The sequence below is a fragment of the Chamaea fasciata genome, unplaced genomic scaffold, assembly GCF_029207755.1.
Source record: "Chamaea fasciata isolate MVZ Bird 193981 ecotype frontalis unplaced genomic scaffold, bChaFas1.0.hap1 SCAF_14, whole genome shotgun sequence".
Classification (NCBI taxonomy): domain Eukaryota; kingdom Metazoa; phylum Chordata; class Aves; order Passeriformes; family Sylviidae; genus Chamaea; species Chamaea fasciata.
In genome coordinates, this window is record NW_027094099.1 from 12,529,723 (window position 1) to 12,552,347 (window position 22,625).

The window sequence follows — 22,625 nt, forward strand, 5'->3', positions numbered from 1 at the left end:
AGTGCCAAGAGAGCAAAGTTTCAAGCAGGCTGGTGCCCTTTGTCCATCTCTGTCTCAAGGGCAGTGACTGACCCCAGCACCAGCTGGAGGCAGCCCAGCACATTCATGTGCCTCTGTACCCAGCAAGGCAGGCACAGCCCTGGGCTGGGAGCGAACTCTGGGCTCTTTGGGAAGGGAAGGAGGTATTTTCTTTCCATTTTGTTGCTTTCCCATGCCCCAGGGAAGCCTCCCACCCCCATGTAGGAGCAGTGCAGCCACAAGCAGGGAGCTGTGGAGCCGTGTTGGGTGCTCAACTCCATGTCCTGAATGGGAGTCCTGGCAGCTGTTTGTTTGTGAGGCTCCCTGCCTCGCCAGCTGACCCAGGACACACAGCAGCCCTGGACCATTCATCTGCACTGATCTCCCTGATTATTGCTTTGTCCTCTGGCATTTGTCCTCTTTCCACCACATTGTCCTCATCTCATCAGTGTGGCTCATCTGTCGTCGATAACCAAGACTTGGCATAGCCCCATACAAGTGGTGTGTTCTTTTCAGTCAGTACCACAAATGGATTTGTTAATGATGGTGTGAGTCCTCAGTGTGCCTCCTGTGCATCAAGGCCAGGGAAGAGCAGCATTTTCGTGAGAGCATTGCTGGCTGGGCTATTGTTCTTCTGCAAAGCATTTGTGAGTCCAAATTTTGGGCACCATGTCTTGTTTTGGTCCCACCATCACAGGACACATCTTGAATAGTCTGTCAGAAGATCTTACTGAGAGGGCAAGGCATTCAGGGCCATGGAACACAGGCTGCACCAGCACCAACTGGGGCACAAACTCTTCTCAGAGGTGCACAAAACAAGGATAGGAGAAGTTAGGTACAACAAAGAAAATTCCAGCTGGACCTTAGGGAAAAAATAGTTTAACCATTAGTATGGTTAGCACAGGAACTGGGCCCCAGAGAGAGGGGAATCTTCTCCCTGGAAGGGTTTTTTTGCTTCTCCCTAGAGCAACCTGATCTGGCTTTGAGGGTAGCCCTGCTTTGAGCAAGAGCTGAATGAGGTGATCTTCAGAGATCACTTCCAAACTGATCTTTTTCTCCATTACCCCAATGCCTAAAGTTTTCCTAATGTAGTGTCTGCCCTGACCCTTAGCTAAAGCCTCCTCAAGAAAAACCTCATGAATCATCTTAGAAATTGCAGACCAGGCCTAGATCTTGAAACTAGATTGTTTCAAGAAGAATATGTCTCCCCGCATCTGCCTTCTGCTCCTTGTGCTTAGTAAACTCTCCTGGGGAGAAACCATGTTCTTGGTCTATGTTTGGTTTCCCAGCAGGATCATACCCTGGTCCATCATGAGGCATGACAGGGCTTGCAGAAATACAGGAAGGTTTTAATTTCTTAGGAAACCCTGCCTGACTCTTCACCTTCTCCCTGTCTGCTCATGATCTGTGGCTTTCGAGGTGGCAAGGTCCCAGGCCAGCTTCTTCTCATCTTCTGTGGAAGGAGCGGTGCTAAACCCTGGAACATTTCAGCCGTGCTGCAGCTTCTGGACTCCGCGGGGAAGGCGACAAAGGGGATTTTCTGCCGTCATCTGTTCCCAATTACGGTGGTTTCAGGGAGATCCTTGGCCCATTTCCACCGCAATCCGTCAGCTCCCGAGCCCACGCAACAGGGAGGTGGGGCCTTGTGGTGGTAGTGGCCAGAGCACAGTGCATCACCCTCACAGGACCAGGGTGAAGGGACAGTGCAGACACCACTCTCTGCTCCTGCTCTGTTGGGGACAGGCTGGCCCTGGGTGAGTAGCCTGTACCCACTGGGTGCTCCGGGACGGCTTTAGTGGGACCAGGGACTGAGAGCCGGGATCACCCCACCTCTCTAGATTTCCAAAATTTCATCTGCTGCTAAGAAAAAGGGGTCTGTGCTGGGGCTGGAGCTGTGTTTTCACAAAGATGAGTGTTGGCATTACGTGAAGCAGACATGTGAGAGGGAGATGCTGACCTCGCCTGGACATCTCACCATATCTCTACCCACCGCTCTTCTATCTGCTTCTGTCCTACCTTCTTACCCCTTCTCACCTCTTCTCAGCCAGTCTATTCTCATGCACATCTGTTAGCATCCTGGTCACTCTGAATTTGCTTTGCCAGCATACTTTATCCTGCCCTTACCATAATTTCTCTAAACTAGATGCCTCTCAACTAATTTTTTTGTATCTTTGGGTGTTAAGGCACATGAGCAGGGCAGGGCTGCACGGAGGCTTTGGTTTTACAGTTTAACTGGTAAAAAGTCAAGCGTTGGGCAATGCCGCGTCCATTGCACCCATGGGAGGTGTGTGTCAGCCCAGCTGCTGTGCTTGGGGGGTGCAGGAGTGAGGGGGGAGCCCAAGCCCAGCCCTGCTTTCAGGCAGAGTCTGCGGTTCCCAACTTTGCTTTGCAGGTGGAGGCGCCGAAATGACGGTGAAGAAGACTCAGGCTCTGCAGGATGGAAGTGCCAAGGTGGGTCAGGGAAAGGGAGAGAGAAAAGGGCAGAGATGTGACAAGGGGAGCCAGGTAGTGTGTATTGACTGTGCTGGATGAATACCAGCCACACCTCACACTGTGCCGCATGTTCCCATGTTCTCTTTATATGGATCTTTACCTGCAGTAGTATGGAGCATCATCAAAGGGAAAGGATAAACCTTTTTGCTTGCTTGAAATTAAATAGTTCAGATTCAAAAATGTTAAGCTTGAGCTGATGCAAGCAGTAAATGATAGCTGCCACCTATACCTGTCCTTCATATGTGCCCCATTTGGTCCCCAGACCTCCAGCAGTCATGGAGGCTTCCACAGGGTGGAAAGCCAGAGGGAGCACCTAAACAGTCAGGCTTGGGACATTGGAGGAGTGGGGACTGTTCCCATGGGACACTGCCTGCTGTGTCCCTGCTCCCTCAGTGGCAGCAGCCAGCCTGCTTGTCCTTACTCGACGTACCTGGGAGACCCTCAGTGGGGCTTGAGAAATGTCCTCTTTCTCTTCCCATGCAAGCCGAGATCCTTTAGTCCCTGCAACCCACCAAGAGCCCCTGGTGTGTGGGCAGTGGGGCAGAGCTGTTGGCTCACCTGTGTCCATCTGCCACGTGCAGGAGAACGTGCTGCAGAGGGTGCTGCAGCTGCCTGTGGTGAGCTCGACCTGCGAGACCCTGCAGAGGAAGTACAGCAGCACCAAGGAGTCGCACCCGCTGATGGCCTCGGTGTGCGAGGTGTACGAGCGGGGCGTGCAGGGCGCCGGTGCCCTGGCCATGTGGGGCATGGAGCCCGTGGTGCGCCGCCTGGAGCCGCAGTGTGAGTCCCTGTGCCAGGGGGACATGGCAGGGGCGGCCACCAGAGTCTCCCCTGGTGGGACAGCGCGGGCACAGCCCAGGTGCTTTTCTTACCGTGCTTTTGCCCAAGGCAGTTGCTGTGGCCAACAACCTGGCTTGCCGGGGCTTGGATCACCTAGAGGAGAAGATCCCTGCTCTCCAGTACCCTGTCGACAAGGTAAGTCATAGGCAGGACAATCTGGGACCCCCCAGCCCCTCTGAAGAGCCCACAGTACATCTCCTCTAGAGGTGTTGTTTCTGGATGATGAGAGGCTGCTGGCTGGGAAACAAGGCAGCATCTCCAAGTGAGGGCTCCTCCAAGGGCTTCTGCAGCCTAAACGATGGTTGGGGCTCCCAAATATAAGTCAGCAATGTCCTGTGTCCCATCCCTGGCAGCTACCTCCAGCCCAGGTTGGAGAGAGCTGTTATGCCCCTCTTGGAGCTGTTGACTGGCATGGACATGGCTGGAGTCCCTGTAGTCCCTCTGGCTGTCCCATGCCACTGGGGCTGTTCTCCATCTCTCTGCCCACAGCTTGCATCTGAACTGAAGGACACCATCTCCTGCCCACTCCAAAGTGCTAAAAGCACCATTGGCAGCTCCATGGATAAGATCATAGAGCTGGCAGCGGAGGGCTATGAGGCCACCAAGAGCACAGTGGAAACAACAGCCAAGTACACAAGGAAGAACTCGGTGACCCAGATGGCAGCTGCGGGGGTCGACACAGCCCTGGGAGGGCTGGAGAAGCTGATGGAATACTTGCTGCCAGAGGAGGATGAAGAAGCAGGTAGTCTTGATGCCCAAATCCCCTCTGATGGAATATGGTGACAACTGGCTGGGTGGCTCCTCAGTTGTGGGATGCATGGGGCAGGAGGCAGCCACTGGATTTTGGCATAAGGCTGCCTAGGAGGGTTGTCCCACCAGAATATAACCCTCCCACCATTCTTCTGCTTGTACTCTTCTACCTTTAGATAAGAAGCCCAAAAAGAAACATCTGTCAACACCAAAGGTCTCCCAGCGGCAGCCCAGCACTACCACCACTCCCAGCACTACCACCACTCCCAGTGCTCCCAGGGTTGCCAGTGCTCCCAGTGCTCTGAGGGCTCCCAGCACTCCCAGGGCACCCAGCACTCCCAGCACTCCCAGCACTCCCAGTGCTCCCAGTGCTCCCAGCATCCTGGGCCGGATTGGTGCTTTGGTCAGCACCGTGTCCCACCGTGCTTACCAGCAAACCACCCAAAGCCTCCAGCGTGCCAAAACAAAAGGGCAGGAGCTGGTGTCCTGGGTCCCCATCCTGGTGAGTGCCAGAACCCGCCTGCTGGGTTCCTGCTCCCCTATATCCTCTTTTGAGCTGATTTTGCTTTTAGATGAAATATTTCAGGCTCGTTGGAGCAAATCTGAGCAGAGTACATTTCCCCTGCTCAGCAGGACAAGCTGGGGCTGGCAGTTCCTGAGTGATATTCACACATAACCATGTACCACATTAGTGGGACAAGTTATTTTTAGCAGGCTCCCAGTGTGTAATTGTTGATTTATGGCCTTGCTATAACATCCTTCCTAAAGTAAAAAGCCCCTGCAGAGACCCAGAGGGGATTGGGAGAAGGAGGTGCTTCTCCTACTCCGTGCTGCAGTGGGAACATCTTCCCTGGCCAAAATCCCAGAGCTCCCATCTGCCCTCAGGATTTCTCCCCAGATGCACAAATGAACTCCCTGCTCCCTGTGCACCCCTGTGAAATCCTCAGACTAAACAGGATGGAGTGGATGGGACCAGCCAGCTCCCTCTGAGTGATGGCTTTTTGCTCCCCTTCCAGGGAAGCCTGGCCAAGCCGAGTGCCCCCGTGGCCTCTCAGGCCCGCAGTGACAGGCAGGGCAGCGTGGGTTGGCTGACCCGGCGCCCGAGCAAGGCACCGGAGCAGAAGCAGGAGAAGGCAGGGAAGAAAGACACCAACCACACCAAGGTATGGACAAAAGCAGAGCCGTGAGCTAGGAATGCTCCAAAGCAACCTCCTACTCATGGACCATGGAAGCATGAAGCTGTTCCCCCACACCTTTGGGGACCAGGCCCCTACCCCTGCTCAACCCCGAACTGCAGCTTGAAGGATGTAAGAAGGGATTGACAGTGGGGCAGCTCCTTTTCAATTCCCCAAAGCTGGGGGCTGTGGGCAGCCTCTGTGCCAGGCACAGTCACTCTGGTTTGTATGTTCAAAACTCCTTTGGAGCTGTGAGATGTCAGCACTGAACTCCCTACTGAGCTTCTGAACGCCCCCGAAAAGTTCCCTGCCGTGGTGCCAGCAGCGAGGGCTGGTGTGAGCCGGTGGAGCTGGGAACAGTCTCCAGCATTGGCTCCGCTGGGACCTGGGGACGGGAAGCAACAGGTTGAGGTCAGTGCCCTTTGCCTCTGCCTACAGCGGAAGCAAAGCCTCAAGCAGAGGGTCCCCTGGGGCCTGGAGTGGGGGGAGATGGCAGGGACAGAGAGAGACCCTGCTGCAAAGAGCTGTGGTGGCTTTTGCAGAGCAGCAAGCTGAAATCTCTCAGGCTTCAAGCTGCAAAGGGGATGGGGAAACCAGGGCCACCCCTGTCCTGCCTGGAGGGGCCGGTGGGGCAGAGGCCCTGGCCAGGAGCTGAGCTGGTTTCTCTGGGCAGGCGAGTCAGGACCCCGGGCTCGTGGGCAGCGTGGCTCACAACCTGCAAACCGCCTGCGCCTCCGGCATCTCCAGCATGAAGAAGGTCCCGGCCGTGGCCTGGGATGCTGCAGAGGGCTTGATCCTCTTCACCCCACGCAGGCTGTCCAGGGCCATGGAGACAGTGGATGCTCTCGGTGGGACCCTGGTCAGTGCCCCTAAGCATCTGCTGGGCACCCTGTACAGCTATGTGCCGGTGAGTTCTTCCCCAGCCAGGCCTGTCCGTCTCCAGCAAACCCCATTTTGTTCAGTCCCCTCCCATGAGCACCCCAGAGCTGCAGGCAATGTCAGGGGGTACCAGACTGGGGAGATGGAGTGCCATGAAGACACCTCAGTCCCACCCTCCTCTTGAGCACCCCCAAAGCCATGAGAGCAAGTCTCCCAATAGAACAAATGGATCAGACAGTGGTGACACCTTCACACAGTTCATGCCCAAGCCAAAGTGTGACCACATTCCTGGGAAGGTGAAAGTGCAGGCTCAGACCCTGTTCTCTCTCGTTTACCTCAACCTGTTGTTCCCCTGGGAGCATTTCTCCATACAGCTGCTCAAGGACTGCAAGCCACCCACTCCCCTCCACTCTGGGGGCCAACCAGCTTCTCCTGAGGTTCTCCCAAGTTAAGGGGGGGGCTGTGTAGCACAGGTGGAGCAGGGCTGGCAGGTGGGTACAACCTGGCTGGGTGTTCACCCCATCTCTCAGCTCCGCAGGCAGTCGGTGAAGGAAGAAGAAGCATCCAGGGCCAGCAAGACCAACACGGAGAAGAAAGAAAAGAAGGAGGAGGAGGAGGAGACCAAGCCTGCTGCCCCCCGCAATGAGGAGAAATCCCAGCTGAGGAGTGACTGGCGGGTGTACCGTGGCCATCACCCTCTCTCCTTCCTGGGGCTGGAGGACCCCCTCTTCCTGCGGCACAACTACTACCGCAGCCCTGCCTTCGACCCTGACTACCCATTCCCACGGAAATCCGCCTTCTCCCCCTACAACAGGCGGGTGAGTGAGGGCTCCTACCGCTTCAGCCCCGAGTCCATGTACAGCCGGGCCTACTACGGCAACTTCTACAGCCCTGTCTTCAAGAAGGACTGAGCCAGAGGGAGGGACAAGCACATCCCAGCCCCTCTCCAACCCCCTCAGCATGCTTTGCCTGGGCCCCTGCCAGCTGCCCACACACACACCCCTGTTCCAGGACAGGAGCTTAAAGTGGTAGACAGGCCATGGGATAGCTTATTCTGGAGTGCATCAATGCCAGGATAGGGGAATAAAGGCAACCAAAAGCCCTGCTGCTGGAAGTAGAAGGTAGGGGAAGGTGGGACTAGGAGGGTGACGGAGATGGGGAAAGAATGGTGAGACCAGAAGAAGGGACCACCCAGGACTGCTACCTTGAACCCTGCTCAGCAGACAGAGTGAATTTAGATGGGCTACACATTGAGAACAGCAGGGGAGAGAGAGCAGGGAGGATGGCAAAGCTGTCAAACATCACAATAGCAAGCCTGTTTCCCCATCCTTCCTCCCTCCACTCCCCCTTGCAGGGCTTCCCCCTAGGCACAGATTGCTTCTCCATGGAGGAGCAAAGAATCCCCACCAACCAGCAGGACTCATGAGAGGGAAAGCCCTGGGCACTTCCCTCCCAGCTGGTAGTGGGATGGATGATGCGGTCAGGAAAAAGGCTGGTGAGAACAGGTGGAGCTCCTGGAGCCCCTCTCCCACAAGATCACCTGGCTTCCTACAACACCTTGTTGTATCTGCTGCAATAATAAACCTGCAACAATAAACCACCTGCCGCTCACCCCATCTGCTTGGCATCTTTGTGGGAGTGAGACACCAAACCAAGGGAACAGAGTGGGGTGAGACCCCCAACTCAGGGTCAAGGGAGTGGGTGTGAGAAACATCCTGTTACATTCCCTGTGGGTAGCTGCCACTACAGGGACAGTGGGTGCTCATGCCCAGCACAGTACGTGTCTCTTCCCATGCCCCAAGTACAAATTCACAGCTCCAAGGAGCCGGGGCTTCCTGCCAAAGACAATTTATTGCATTTCCAGAAGAACACAGCAGAGAAATCAGTGTCCCTACAGCACGCACAAACCCTCTTCCAATACACTGCTTTCCCAGGGCACAAAGAGAAGGGTTTGGGAGAGGCAGGGAAAAGTCTCCCAGAAGCAGAAGGGTTCAGCGGAGAGCCCAGCGACCCCCTTCCCCACCTCCTTTCCTCCCCGGGGACAGGCAGCCTTACAGAAGGAGTGGCTTGGGAAGGCGCGTGGTGCAATTCCCATGCTGGGAACGAGCCCCGCGCCTGGCTTTTCCCAGGCACAGCCTGTACAGCGCTCGCCCGCACGAGGGAAACGGCTGTGATCGCTGAAAGACTGTGGGGGAGAGGGCTGCGAGCAGCGCTGTTCAAAAGCATGGCGGGGGGGATGGGAGGCACCAGCCCTCACCAAAGTCCTCGAGCATCGCCGTGCCCTGGGCTCTGGGACGCTCTCACACGGTGACACACACGTGGGAACTACCAGTGCCTCCCCAGTGGAGAAAGCCCCACCTTTCCAGCTCATGGGTGCTCCAGAGGAGGAGGATCCTGATGAGGGTTAAACAAGTATAAGGTTCCCAAAGTAGGAATGCAGAGACAGGGAGTCGTGTGCTGTACAAGAGCAGGATATCCTCCCTAATCGCTGACATCCTGGGCAGCTTCTGCTGCAGGAGCTAGGGATGCTACTGCTTGGAGCTTTGGCAAAATTCCCCCGTGGTTTCCAGTGTTGGAGGATAGAAGGAGAAAGCAGGAAGCACCTCAAGAGCTGGTACAGCAAAGAGATGAGACTGTCCCACGGCAGAGCCAAGAGTAACACACTACAGTCCTCGGCTGCACTGGCTGTGCATGGCAGGATACCCAGACCCTGACACTAGGAGGACAGCAAGGAACCTGTCACACTTATGGGAAGACACACACCATCTCCATGGGCACCCAGCAAGGAGGCTTGGCCCAGCTGGGCAGCACAGAGAGCAGCAACATCCGTGCAGCAGCTCAGAGGGAGTCTGTTCGCTTACGGGCAAACACAGCCGACATGGTCTTGACGATGCCACGGATCCCTGTACCCTTCTTCAGGGCCAGTTTGGTGTCTGGGATGAGCTTGGCCAGTCCATGGAAGACCATGAGGGCCCCGTGATAAGCCTCAGCTGCAGAGACCTCATAGAAACCACAGTCCAAAGAGAGGGCCAGGAGCCGCCCCTCCTCGCTGGACACCACCCGTTGGTGGTGCAGGTCCCGTTTGTTGCCCACAATGACAATGGGCACCTTCTCCTGGCTCTGCCCCTCCTTGGCTGCCTTGATGAACTGGATTTTGAGGGGCAGGATGTTGAAGCTGGCACGGTCACAGATACTGTAGACCAGGACAAAGCTGTCTGCCCACTGGATTCGCTTCTCCTCTGAGGAGCCATCCTCTGCTTGCTCCTGAGGAAAGAGAAAAGGAAGGACTGTTTTATTGGGCTCCTTCCCTCCACACCTGCCTGCTAGAAGAGGGCAATCCTGAGCCTGTCAGGACAGGGACAGCTAGAGAACAGGAAAAGGGTGGAGAGAAAGAGGAGTACCAAGGAGGGCAGAGCAGCATCTGGCAGAACTAACCAAGGGGAGGGGATGATTTAGTTTTCAGCATCACACCCGAATCCTAACCCTCACCCAGCTGCCAAGCACAGCAGGCTGTAGGTGATAACAGTGTGGGGACCTCAGAGCAGCACTTCTATTTCTTTAGCACAGTCCTGTATTAGCATCAGTGCTTCAGCTCCAGTGTTCTCAGCCAGAGGGCCATGGGCTATGGTAACTATTGCTACCCTGTCAGCAGCATTGCTGTCCCGTGCTTGGCAGGTGAGAAGAGTTCAGTCACTTATGAACCCTCTGATCTGAGAGCCTTGCTTAACTAGACCTCCCAGCCTGTGGTTCCCCATAGGTAACTTCCAGTAAAGAGGGGTTTTTTTTTGTCCCTGGGGTAGAAATGGGGGATAGGAGTGGAGCCCTCTCACCTGGGAACTGGGGACGTCCCAGATGTGTAAGAGAATCTCTCGGCCATCCACAGTCAGGTTGTGGCTGTAGATGAATTCTGCCCCCCCAAAAAGAAAAAAAAAATAGTCATCTTCATGGTATCACCAGCTGCCACCCTGGACCTTCTGCACCCTAGAGAAGCAGTTCTGGAGCAAAGAGATGGGTCACTGAACAAATACAACATCGAGCCCCTGGAAACAGGCAAAGGCTCTGAAGAAAGGCAGGAGAGGATGGGCTGCAATGAAATCCCACAGGCAGAAGAAGGGTTGTCTCTCAACCCCAGTCCCTGTTGGGAACTGGCCTGGCCCTGGCCTGGCACTCACCCATGTCTCCGTACTCTCCAATGAAGCGCCGAGTCAGGAAACGCACGGTCAGAGCTGCAGAGGGAAGGACAGGAATCATCAGAATAACCCAAAACCTGGAGGATTCTCCTTTCTAAATCCAGAGCAGAGTCAGGCACCATCCCCTTGTAAACTCCTACAAGCACGAATGACCTCTGAGTTTCCCCAGCCACCAGCAGGTCTGTGAGTGCAGCAGAGGCACAGCACGAACCAAAGCATCTGCACGATCCCAAGCATCAGCAAACTGCAGCTCAGTGGAAAATACCTTCCCCTGTAACTCCCCGGCTGGCTACAAGGTTGTGCTCACCTTCCCCACCTTGAATCACAGCTGCACCCCGGGGCTCAACCCCATCTCACCAATTTGCTCCATTGGGCTGTGCTCCCTGCCACTGGCCCTCCAAATACTGCTGCAGTTTTCAGCCTGGGAACCCCCTGTTCCAGTTCTCACCTGATTTCCCTACGTTGTCTGCTCCCATGACAAGGACGTTTGCTTCCATCTTCAGGGCAGTGGGGCCGGGCACCTCCATGAGGGCAGGGTGATCGGGGGTGAAGCTGGTGCTCCGGCGCAGCGGGAGCCGGAGCCCCATGCCGAGCGTGGCCGAGCCCCTCCGGCAGTCCCAGCCGTGTGTACAACTCCGCTCGGCACGGCCGACAGCCCAGCGCTTCCCACGGCACCCAGGGGACCCACGAGGCCCATACCCCTCCCCGCAGCCGCAGGGGCGGTGCAGAGGGAACTGCAGGCAGCCGGATGAAAAACTTTGTCATCGCTCAGATTGTCCTGAACATACGTCAGCGGCTGAGCCGGCCCTGCCAGCCCCCAGCACGGCGGGCGGGCGGCCGGGAAGCACCAGCTGTCGGCACCAGCTGCTCCGCAAACTGCATCTCAGGAGGTGCCCAGGCCAACACCTCAAGCACTTTGTGCCTCCAAGGGGCCACGCATCCCCTTGTCCCTTCGCCACGGTGATCGTGGGAATGTCTGCCAGGAGTGGAGGAGTGTCACAGGTGCTGGGGTGTCTCGCCAGTGATGAAGCAGCTGATGAGAGATGTGAGTCCCTTGTGACTGACGGAGCATCTCATGGGTGGTGGAAATTTGTTTCACCACAGACGGAACACCCCACGATTAACGGAGCGCCGCCTCGCACGTGACGAAGCATCTCACAAGTGACCCTTGTGAGTGATGAAGCACCCCACGAGTGATGGAGCATCTCCCGAGTGATGGAGCTTCTCTGGAGCACCGGGAAGCCGCCGCGCAACTCCCGCAGCCACGGGCGTCCCCCGCTCCCGGCGGCCGCTCTCCCCGGGGCGCAGCGAGGACCGGCCGCATCCTCCCTCCCACCCCGGCCCGCCGCATCCTCCCGGCCCGCCGCATCCTCCCGGCCCATCGCATCCTCCCGGCCCATCGCATCCTCCCTCTTCGGCCCGCCGGGAGGAGCCGCTGACGCCATCGCGGCGCGCCCGGCGCGGCCATGGCGGCGGAGGCGGCGGCGGTGCGAGTGGCGGTGCGGGTGCGGCCGCTGCTGCCCCGGGAGGCGCTGCGGGGACACCGGCCCTGCCTGCGGAGCGATGCCGCCACCGGCGAGGTGGCGCTGGGCCGCCGCCGGTTCCGCTTCGCCGCCGTGCTGCCCGAGGCGGCGGGGCAGGCGGCCGTGTACCGGGCCTGCGTCCAGCCGCTGCTGCGCGCCTTCTTCCGCGGCTTCAACGCCACCGTCTTCGCCTACGGACAGACCGGCTCCGGCAAGACTTACACCATCGGGGAGGCCAGCGTCGGTGAGTCTCCCCGGGACCGGCGGCTCCGTGCCCGCCAGCATCCCTGCTCTGCCAGCATTCCTGTCCCACCAGCATCCCTCTATCACCAGCATCCCTGCTCCTCCAGCATCCCTGCTCTACCGGCATCCCTGTATCACCAGCATCCCTGCCCTGCCAGCATCCCTGCTCCTCCAGCATCCCTGCCCTGCCAGCATCCCCACCACCTCCCTGCTCTTCCCACCAGCCCCACATCACCTCCTTCTTCCATCTCCATCTCCTTCCATCTCCAGCCAAGCCACCCACCCCACCATTATCCCAGCCATCTCTCCCAGCTCACCAGCCTCACCGGTGCTGTTGTCCACACCCATTTCAGCACCTTTGCTCTCTCTACCCAAACCCTTCTGTATCATCATCTCCATCACTTCCAGCTTCACTCGCAAATAACGCTTCCACCCTGCCAGCTCCTCCAGCTCAAGCCAACCTCCCCCTGCCATCCTAGCCCCCAGCAGCCTTTCCTTTCCCCCCTGCCTATGTTGCTGTAGCCACCTCCCATGGACACCTTTGAGATCACAGAGTCTAGGTTTCTCCTCTTTCACTGCCTGACAGGTGACAGGACCTGGTCCTCCACCAGTTCTGGAGGTGGTGGTGATAGTCCCAGGCCCTGAAATAAATCTGAAGGAGAGGGAGGTTTGCAAGTGTTAATCCTGTTATTTTTTTTGTATGAAGGAAATGAAGAAAGAGACAAGTTTTTTATTCTGGTTTAATGGAATTGTGATTTCTTACAGAGGATGTACTGTAAACATTTCAGTCATCTTAGGTTAATTGTATCACTTGTAAACACTAAATTGTTTCATACTTTTAATCTACGTCTGCTTTCAGTCTCCCAGTTCAGGCTGTCATTGCACCAAATCTGGGGATTGCCATTTTACATAGCTGTTGGAGACAAGGAAAAATATTTGAAATTGAGACAGTAGAGTGCTGTGGCCAGATATGAGCAAGCTGCAAGCACCAAAAAAAAAAAAAAAAAAAAAAAAAAAAAAAAAAAAAAAAAAAGCTTCTCAGAGCTGGGAAAAGTTGTAGAGTCATGCTGGCTTCAAAGAACAGCACACTCTGACTGCAGGCATGGTGTTTGATTCTCACTGAAATGCTGAGGTGCTTTTTTCTCCTTGGGGAAGCACTGGAAACAAGCAGCTTTGCTGGAATCCAGCACAGCACTGGGATAGGATTTGCCCAGAGGTCTTGTGGGATGTTTAACCCAGGCTGTGAGGGCTGAGCTGTGGGAGAGTTGTGAGGCTGCTCCTTTCCAGCTGACGTGTGTTGCAGGCAGTCCCCTGACCTCAGCTCTGTCCCCAGCCAGCGTTGGCTCCCTGGACATTCCCTCCTCTCCATGACCATGTGCCTCTCTTTGCCAGCATCCATCAATGAAGATGAGCAGGGCATCATCCCACGAGCCATGGCTGAGACCTTCAGGCTCATCGATGAGAATGACCTGATCGACTACACGGTCCGAGTGTCCTACCTGGAAGTGTACAAGGAGGAGTTTCGGGACTTGCTGCAGGTGGATACAGCCAGCAAAGACATCCAGATCCGGGAGGATGACAAGGGGAACATTGGTATGTGTGGCTGTGCACAGGCTCTTTTTCTCCCCATGTTGTAGGCCAGAGCTGGGTTATCTATCCAGGAAGGCAGAGCCAGCTGTTCTCCTTCCATCCCTTTGTCTCTTGCAGCAGTTTTCTGTGCTTAATCTTGAAAGCTGCTCTGGGCAAGGCCCAGTAGGGGCAGGGTGACAGCAGCAGGCTGTGCAGAGGAGCTGCATCCTCGGGCAGCCCATCCCTCCCAGCCACAGCTGCCTTTGCTTTGCAGTGCTGTGTGGTGTGAAGGAGTCAGAAGTGGAAGGGCTGGATGAGGTGCTGAGCCTGCTGGAGATGGGGAATACAGCCAAGCACACGGGAGCCACCCACATCAACAGGCAGTCGAGCCGCTCGCACACCATCTTCACGGTGACCATGGAGCAGCGGCGGGGGGCTGGCCGGCTGCCCCTGCACCACCGCGCCCCGGCTCTGCCCGCCGCCGGACAGGTCCTGGTGTCCAAGTTTCATTTCGTGGACCTGGCAGGCTCAGAGAGAATTGTGAAGACGGGAAACACAGGAGAGAGGCTGAAGGAGAGTATCCAGATCAACTGTGGCCTCCTGGCCTTGGGCAATGTCATCAGTGCCTTGGGAGATCCTCGGAGAAAGACCACCCACATCCCATACAGGGACTCCAAAATCACCAGGTACCACTGGGACCAGGTCCCCCTACATCTCACAGGCTCAATTTACAGGTCTGCCCTCTCTGCAGGTTTTCATGTAGGGAATCTCGAGGAGCAATGAGGCCAGGATAGAAATGCAGGCCTAGCTTGTTGCAGTGCTGGAGACAATGAGGCTTGCACGAGTAATGCTGCTGAGATTCATACTTCATGCTGAGTAATGAAGCTGAGATGGGGTGTTGCTGTGGGTTATCCTGCCCTTCCTGCCTGGCAGGGAATAAAAAATACTCCCAGTAGACTTGTTTAATGGTCCACAGTTAGTTCTTAGCTTGAGCAGGTGGCCTTTGCTGTCTCTGGCAGGATCTCTGGCAGCACATACCTAGCAGTGATCACAGAGTCAGGGAGCTCCCAACCTCAGGAGTTATTTGGATGGAGATTTGCCATAGTGCAAACTGTTAATCCTCTGTTTAATGATCCCATCCATTCACCTCACTAGTGCCAAACCAACTACAGAGCCAGGACATCATTTTCCTTGGGCTTAACCTCTGAAAAAGGTTGAAAACGTTCTGTTTCCTGTGTTATTTTGTATTTCTGCTATTTGAATCCCTATGCTCTTCCTTAGGATCCTGAAGGACTCTCTGGGGGGGAATGCCCAGACCGTGATGATAGCCTGTGTCAGCCCCTCGTCCTCTGACTTCGACGAGAGCCTCAACACGCTGAACTACGCCAACCGGGCTCAGAACATCCAGAACAAGGCGGTGGTGAACTGCCGCAAGGAGACGGAGCACATCGAGGAGCTCCACCTGCAGATCAAGAACCTGCAGAAGGCGCTGGAGCAGCGGCAGCGCTCCGAGACCCGCATCATCCACCGCTCGGCCAGCGCCAAGCACCGTGCGCCCGACGCCACGGCCCGGCTGCTGGCTGAGTGCGCCCATTACCGCACCTGCACCGACGCTGCCTACCGCCTGCTCACCGAGCTCCAGGAGGACGGCAACCTCACCGTGGAGCAGATCCTGCGCCTCAAGGAGTGGCTGTGTGCCGTGGAGAGCGAGAGGAGCGAGCTGACCTCAGCCGGGCTGGATAGCGGCATCGAGAGCACCTCCATGGAAGACCAGGGGCTGGAGGCACAAGGTTCAAAGGTGGTGAAAGCCCAGGTAATAGTGGGGTGTTACAGATCTGAGGGTGGGTTCATCTCATGGCCTCAGCAGCCCCAGCACAGCATGAAAAAGTCCAGGTAGTAATGGGGTGTTACAGCTCTGAGGCTGGGTTCATCTCATGAAGCAGCCCTAGCACAGCATGATGGAAGGGTCAGGAGAGGGAGGGGAGGAGAAGTAACCTGTCCAGGAGGCCCTAGGGAGGCAGAAGGACATGGTCCTTGCAGCAGGCAGAGAGAAATTAGATTCAGTTGCAGCTGAGAGATTTGTTGCACAGGAAGAATCTCGGTCTGCAGAGCTGTTGTGTCCTTGCAGAGTGCAGCATGGGAAGGGTAGGGCAAAGGTGGATGCTGATGCTGCCTCTCTTTTATTTTGGGGAGCAGATGAGCACTGAGAAGAAGTGTGAGTCCATCAAAGATGAGCAGGTGGCCAAGCTGCAGAGGCAAGTGGAACGCCTGGAGGAGGAGAACCGTGATTTCCTGGCTGCCCTGGAGGATGCTATGGAACAGTATAAGCTGCAGGTATTTCTGGGCTCTGCTCTCTTTGTAGGGACCTGCCCCACTCTTTTCCTTCCTGCCCAGGGATTCTTGGCCCAGCTTTCAGATTCTTCTGCAGTGGGTCTCAGATCAACCACATTTAACCACATTTTTCTCATTGTATCCTAGAGTGACAAACTGCAGGAGCAGCAGGATAAGATCTCAGAGCTGCACGTGCGCTTGGAGATGGCAATGCCAAACCTGTGTGTGCCAGGCCTGCTGGAAAATCTTCACCTGGTGACTGCCAGCCAGAGACCTCACACAGCCCCACTGGATGCTGCCCTATCCCATGGCCTTGGTGGGGTTCCCTCGGGGCTGCTTCCTGAGCAGAGTGGTAGAGCTCTTTGCAAAAAGGTGAGGGCATAAGGCTGTGCCATTGAAGAGCTGCTGCCTCTTCACTTGGCTGCTCTCCGCTGTAAGGGAGCTTTTGCCCTGCATTTCAATGTGATCTTTGTCAGAAGTGTAGTCCAGAGGCCTGTGTTCAGTGTTCAAATCCAGAGTTTTACAACTCTGGCAAAAACAGTCCAGCTTCAAAACTGAGGGTTTTGCTTTCATGTTGTGGGTGAGTGCCAGATTTGTTCAGTGTTTGAGCAGCAGAAGCACAGGCAGCTGGGTCTGGCAACACATCGGTTCTCCGGAAAATACATTCAATCCATTTTGTTGTTTTCTTTATGTCTAGCAGTGATGCTCAGCTGGGAGCCGCTTTTTCTTAAGCTGGCTCTCACACAGCTTGTTTCCTCTCTTCCCAATTCTGTGCCCCAGAAGCTCAGCAGCAACTGCTCCTTGCAGAAGGAGGAGCTGGCAGGCTGGCACCCGCACCATGCACAGTGTCCAACGGGCGATCCTGAGGTCAGAGATGTGGTGCTGAGGAGGGAGCTCAGCCAGGACTCAGAGAAGCCATCAGAACTGTCCTCGGGAGAGGAGATGGAGGAATGGGAGCAGAAACGGTCCCTGTCCCAGCGCCGGTGAGTTGGGGCTCTCCCAGCCAGCTGTCCCTGTGTGGTGCCCTGTCTGTGACCTGGCTGTCCCACTGCTGCAGCTCAGCACTCATGTCTAATGTAGGGGCAAATGCTGCCTGTGGGGTCAGTGATGCTGCTGAGGCACCTTACTGCTCCCTGGAGAGCTCATTACCCTCATTCCTGACCACAGCTGTTGTTTCCATCTCCTTCTGAAGCCTGTGGATCATGAGGGTCCTTACTGAGAACAGCTTTAGCATTGCCCAGACCAAACTGATTAATTTGCTTCTTCTAGAAATGGGATCCAAAATTTGAGCAAGAAAGAGATTTTCAAGTTGAGCGAGGAGCCAAGTGGAGGCGATGCCCACTCAGTTCAGGCAGAGCAGCTGGAGCTGTCAAAAGGCAAGTAGCACCCATAGATTGTTGGACAATCTTTCATAGGCTGGTGGTGCTTCACTGGGTGATCTTGATGTCCCACCTGGATGGCATCCAGAGGACAAAACTGGACCAAAAATGGAGCCCAGCTGTGTCTATTAGGGAGAAACTTGAACTCATAGGGTCTGGCAAGGGTGTGTTTGGTGGAAGCTTCAGGTGACTCTGGGCAATGCTGTGCCAGACTCCGGCTACAGATCCAAGATCAGACTGTCCTTCTGTCACCTGTCTGCTAAGACAGGACTTTCCTGACCTGGGAATCTGTGTTCCAGAGGTCTGTGGGAAGCGGGAGTCCTTACTTGGTTCCTGGGAGTGCCTGTCAGGGAAGGACTCTGAGTGGAGGCTGGTGCAAGCACAGCAGAAGATTCGAGAGCTGGCGATCAACATCCGCATGAAGGAGGAGCTGATCACAGAGCTCATTAAGACAGGTGCAGTGCTACTGGCAGGAATGTGCACCCATTTCCCATGAAACCTCCTCCTAGTCCTGGTGCTTAGTCTCTTCTTCCATCCTCATCTCTCCCTGTGTTGCTTGTGCTGTCTCTTCCCCTATAAGCGGCAGGGCCTTGTTTCTCCATCCCTCCAGCTGATAGAAACTCTTCCCACTGGTTTGTCCCTTCCCTGGAGTGGCTGAGGGAAAGGGAACATTCAGTCCCTGTAGCCAAAAATACTTGGGGAGAGGGAGGAAGGGTCAGGATCCTGGCTGTGAGAGAGGGGGCTGTGTTGCAGGCAAGGACGCCCAGGCTCTGAACAGGCAGTACAGCCAGAAGATCAGTGAGCTGGAGCAGGAAGCAGAGCAGGTGCGGGCAGAGCTGAGCGACAGCCAGAAGCAGCTCCAGGAGCTGGAGGGCAAAGAGCCATGGGACGCTGGGGAGAGGCGCAAGCTGCAGGAGTACCGCACACGTGTGGCAGCTGCGCAGAGCAAGGCACAGGTGAGGGGAAGGGCTCTGCCCACCCCGGCGCTGAGCAGGGGCAGAGTTGGGGGCGTCTCTGCAAAGGGAAGCTGAGGCCAAGGGTGGTTTTCACCCTATGGCAGGTGCTGTGCAGGAAGAAGCAGGCGACAGAGAGGCTGGTGTCACTGTCGGCGCAGAGCGAGAAGCGCGTGCAGGAGCTGGAGAGGAACATTCAGCTGATGCGGCGGCAGCAGGGGCAGCTGCAGCGGCGGCTGCGTGAGGAGAGCGAGCAGAAACGGCGGCTGGAGACAGAGGTCAACAAGGGACAGCACCGAGTTAAGGTAGGAGAGGGCAGGAGCAGCTGTGGTGTTTGTGAGGATGGGTAGGCTCTGATGTGGTCTGTGATTGTCTTGGAGAGCATGGAGATGGAGAGTATCCTAAGAACTTGAGGAGAACATAACCTGTCCCTCAGCCCCTGGCCGTAAGGGAAAACATCTCCCACTCCCTCCAGCTCATGGCTGCTCTTTCACACGCAGGAACTGGAACTGAAGCACGAGCAGCACCAGAAAATCCTGCGCATCAAAACAGAGGAAATTGCAGCTTTCCAGAGGAAGCGGCGGAGTGGCAGCAATGGTTCTGTGATCAGCCTGGAGCAGCAGCAGGTACAGACAGGAACCTGCCTTCGCTTTCCTGTTCAGAGGGGATGCTTGGCAGATTGTAGGCTGATGGGAGAGATCTGAAAACAGGGACCTGAGCCCATCCTGTCCTTGAGAAGGACAGTCCATAATCTGCACCTAGTAGCAGAGGACTAAAGATCTTGTCTTACCCCCAGAAACAGGATCTCATCTAAATCCTAGCATTGGTATTGAAATTTTGTCTGTTAGCCGAAGGGAGGTGAGAGATGTGCCCACCAAGAACTCCTTGACAGCTGGGAATTTAGTTTAGCTCTGCCCCTTGGAGGAGCTGGAAGGATAAAATCAGTGAAGTCTCGGCTGTGGGGGTTAGCAGAGATGGAATAGGGACTCTTGTTCGGATCTCAACTCCACTGCTCTTTAGTCCAGCAGTCCTGGGCATTGCTGCTGCTATCTGCACACACACACGCCTTTTGCTTCTCCCTCCATCAGAAAATTGAGGAACAGAAGAAGTGGCTGGACATGGAGATGGATAAAGTTCTTGAGCAGCGGCGAGCCCTGGATGAGCTGGAAGATGAGCTGAGGAAGCGGGAAGCTATTGTGGCCAAAAAGGAAGCTCTGCTGCAGGAGAAGAATGGCCTGGAGAGCAAACGGCTGCGCTCCAGCCAGGTAGGACAAGAATGTGACACCTCAACCCTTTGCTTGATTTCCAGCAGAGGTGGAGGCTGGAATACCTGGGTACCATCCTGTGTCTGGCAGGGGAATGCAGGCCAACATGAGGTGGTGCTGGGAAGTGGGTAGGAAATCTCGTCTCTATGAAAGAGTCTGGGTGTGTTGTGCCTCTGAACTTGTTGGTTTGATGGCCCTTGGCTTATGTCTGCCTGGGGGGGTCACTTGACCTAGAGATGGAGTAGAATGGGGCTGAGGGCCTGCCTTCAGAGCAGATCCCCTTGAGCACCCTCTGCTGCAGGTCCTGACAGATGACATAGTGCGCGTGTCCAGCCGCCTGGAGCACCTGGAGAAGGAGCTGAGTGAGAAGAATGGGCAGCTGCGTCACGGCAGTGCCCACGACCAGCAGCAGATCCGCCAGGAGATCAACAGCCTGCGCCAGGAGAAGGACCAGCTGCTCAAACAGAGGCTGGAGCTCGACAACAAGCTGCGTCAGGGCACGCTGCTGTCCCCAGAGGTACCTCTGCTGGGGCTGGGGAGCAGGAGGTTGTAGGAGAGAAGTGAAGGCTGAGCATAGGTTGTTGGCAGATGCTCCCCCGCATCTCAAACTGTGCATGTCCCAGCTTCTCACCAGCACTGTTGACATGACAAGGAAGGTTAGGGCAGGGTAAGACAAAGCAAACCCTTTGCTAACTACAGCTCTGCCCTGGCAGGAAGAACGGATCTTGTTCCAGCTGGATGAGGCAATCGAGGCTCTGGATGCAGCCATTGAGTATAAGAATGAGTCCATCACGTGCAGGCAGCGAGTCCTGCGGGCCTCGGCCAGCCTGCTGTCCCAGTGTGAGATGAACCTCATGGCCAAGCTCAGCTACCTCTCCTCCTCCGAGACACGAGCTCTGCTCTGCAAGTACTTTGACAAGGTGGGAGACAACTGCCCTCTGTGCTGGTGGGAGCTGTATTTCATTTACTGCCTGGTAGTGATTGCATTATTAGCCAGCCAGAATACATAATAAACGTAACACAGCTTGAATGCACTTGTTCACAGAAATGATGGTCTGACCAAACTCTTGTTTTCCTCAGTTTCCAGCTTTATCCATGCATCATCCTGTAGCTTTGCCCTGTAAAGTCAGGCCACAAAACCACAGCACCACGACCCCCAGCTGGGAGAGGGGCTTTTCTAGTCATGGGATTCATGGATCCCTGCAGTGGCTCTGCCACATCAGTCCAGCCACACCTTCCTCTTCCCTCCACAAGGCAGCTCTGACATCCCAGCACTACTAACCTTTGTAAGATGTACCAAAAAACTAACATGACTGGGGCTCGGTGGGGCAGGAAATCTTCCCAGGCATGAAGCAGCTGAAGTGTTCCTTGCTCTTGGGCCCTGGCCAGGTGGTGACACTGCGAGAGGATCAGCACAGGCAGCACATTGCCTTCTCAGAGCTGGAGATGCAGCTGGAGGAGCAGCAGCAGCTGGTGTACTGGCTGGAGGCGGCCGTGGAGCGCCAGCGCCTGGAGATGGACCGCCAGCTCACCCTGCAGCAGAAGGAGCACGAGCAGAACATGCAGTTACTGCTGCAGCAGAGCCGTGGTAACCCCCAGCTCTCCAAATGGGCAGCAGTGCTACTGCTTTTGTCTTTCACAGGGCTCCCAGGCTGAAATAGCCTTGGTTTTTTCTTGTAGAGCACATGGACGAGGGGCTGGCCAGCAGCAAGCTGCAGTATGAGGCGAGGATTCAAGTGCTGGAAAAGGAGCTGAGTCGCTACATGTGGGCAAACCAGGAGCTGAACCAGAGACTGAATAACATGAACCTCCACCCTGGACAAACCAAAGGTGAGAGGAAACACAGGCTAGGGCTTTGCTGTTCCTGCATGTTAAAAAGTAGATTCTGTTCCCGTGCCTGGCAGTGAGAGCTTGGAGCAGTCCAGAGCAGTGCACGTATAGGTCCTTCAACAACTGCTACACAGGCACCAGTATTGATGAGGAAAGTAGAGATCCTGATACTCACCTCTCTACCCTCAATTTTTCCCAGCAGGGATGGAGAGAAGCATTAATGGGGCTGCAGACAGAGCTGCCCCTGAGCTTGGCACCTGTGAGGAATTCAGCCTCAGGGAACAGCCCGTGCCTGCCGCTGAAGAAAGCCCTCGGGCCAGGGAGGAGAGCAGGGACCTGGTGCACGCCCCTTTGCCTTCGACATGGAGGCGTTCCTCCCTGCCCAGCGACAGCCCCGGCGACCCTCGGCAGAGGGACACAGAGCACCCGCTGAGAGCGGGGCAGCCCCACGAGCTGCTCCCAGCACGGGGCCTGGCTGCTGCTGCTGCTCCCAAACCCCGCCGGGAGCTGCGCAGGGCCAGCCTCAACATGAGCCCGGTGCCTTATCACCCAGCCATGATAGATGTGAGGAAAAACCCGCTCTAGAGCCGGGCTTAACACTCACCTGGCGCAGGGCAGGGAGCAGCAGGTATTGCTGACCTGCGTTTGAGAGCCCTCCTCCTGCCCCACAAGCCAGCCTGGCTACAACCCTGGTACATTTCAGAGGCCTGAGGAAGAGAAATGTGACTTGTTAGGAGGGAGTGGGGTGTGTAAGGTGTGAGAGCACCAGCCTACATTCTCCGTGTTGGTGCCAGTCCAGGCAGCCCTGACAGGATGCTTCTCCTCTGCTCCCTCAGCAGCTTAAGCACTGTGAATGAAGCAGGAGACACTTTCCTTCCAGGCCTCTTAACACTAAAAACTTGTTTACAGTGTGGAATTCTCAGCTGAAGGGCTCGCTCAGCCCTCCCAGCCTCAGAGAGAGATGCTGTGCAGTCCTGCAGAATTTGTACATAGATTTTTGTAGTAACTTCGGGTTTTTTACATTTCTACTATAACATTTCTAATAAAGCAGAGTGAGTTCTATGAAATGGTTACTTGTCAGAAGGGCCACTTACTCCGGGTACGTAGGAAAGGAATTGTATTTAAATCTCACTGCATGGGGAGTCGGCTGCTGTCACACTGTTGGCCTAATTTTGAAATATCTGCTT

The 22,625-nt window shown here is 55.7% G+C and overlaps 3 protein-coding genes across 6 annotated transcripts; 2 read left to right on the plus strand and 1 right to left on the minus strand.

Moving 5' to 3' along the window:
* Positions 1-1,688: 1,688 nt before the first annotated feature.
* On the plus strand, positions 1,689-7,771 carry PLIN1 (perilipin 1). 2 transcript variants are annotated; one of them, XM_066196239.1, is made up of 9 exons: positions 1,689-1,772; positions 2,411-2,469; positions 3,093-3,291; positions 3,404-3,486; positions 3,841-4,093; positions 4,278-4,603; positions 5,118-5,264; positions 5,950-6,183; positions 6,686-7,771. In XM_066196239.1, the coding sequence occupies exons 2-9, from the start codon at positions 2,425-2,427 to the stop codon at positions 7,064-7,066; spliced, it is 1,668 nt and encodes a 555-aa protein (XP_066052336.1). In that variant the 5' UTR covers positions 1,689-1,772; positions 2,411-2,424; the 3' UTR covers positions 7,067-7,771. The 2 variants fall into 2 exon arrangements, with proteins under 2 accessions (XP_066052336.1, XP_066052335.1); XM_066196238.1 differs by lacking the exon at positions 1,689-1,772 and having other exon boundaries at positions 1,795-2,469.
* A 216-nt stretch (positions 7,772-7,987) lies between these two features.
* Positions 7,988-11,012, minus strand: LOC136296825 (ras-related and estrogen-regulated growth inhibitor-like protein). The gene is made up of 4 exons (XM_066196261.1): positions 10,794-11,012; positions 10,328-10,381; positions 9,986-10,062; positions 7,988-9,419 (listed from the first exon to the last, which is right to left on the minus strand). The coding sequence occupies exons 1-4, from the start codon at positions 10,930-10,932 to the stop codon at positions 8,994-8,996; spliced, it is 696 nt and encodes a 231-aa protein (XP_066052358.1). The 5' UTR covers positions 10,933-11,012; the 3' UTR covers positions 7,988-8,993.
* A 790-nt stretch (positions 11,013-11,802) lies between these two features.
* Positions 11,803-22,505, plus strand: KIF7 (kinesin family member 7). Of its 3 annotated transcripts, none has more exons than XM_066196406.1 (18): positions 11,803-12,112; positions 13,504-13,704; positions 13,955-14,366; positions 14,962-15,493; positions 15,877-16,014; positions 16,159-16,383; positions 16,792-16,994; positions 17,281-17,387; positions 17,690-17,845; positions 18,144-18,346; positions 18,451-18,648; positions 18,844-18,969; positions 19,432-19,608; positions 19,910-20,125; positions 20,322-20,528; positions 20,998-21,196; positions 21,289-21,438; positions 21,641-22,505. In XM_066196406.1, the coding sequence occupies exons 1-18, from the start codon at positions 11,812-11,814 to the stop codon at positions 22,021-22,023; spliced, it is 4,134 nt and encodes a 1,377-aa protein (XP_066052503.1). In that variant the 5' UTR covers positions 11,803-11,811; the 3' UTR covers positions 22,024-22,505. The 3 variants fall into 3 exon arrangements, with proteins under 3 accessions (XP_066052503.1, XP_066052504.1, XP_066052505.1); XM_066196407.1 differs by having other exon boundaries at positions 16,795-16,994; XM_066196408.1 differs by lacking the exons at positions 21,289-21,438; positions 21,641-22,505 and adding an exon at positions 20,689-20,894 and having other exon boundaries at positions 20,998-21,027.
* The last annotated feature ends 120 nt before the right edge of the window (positions 22,506-22,625 follow it).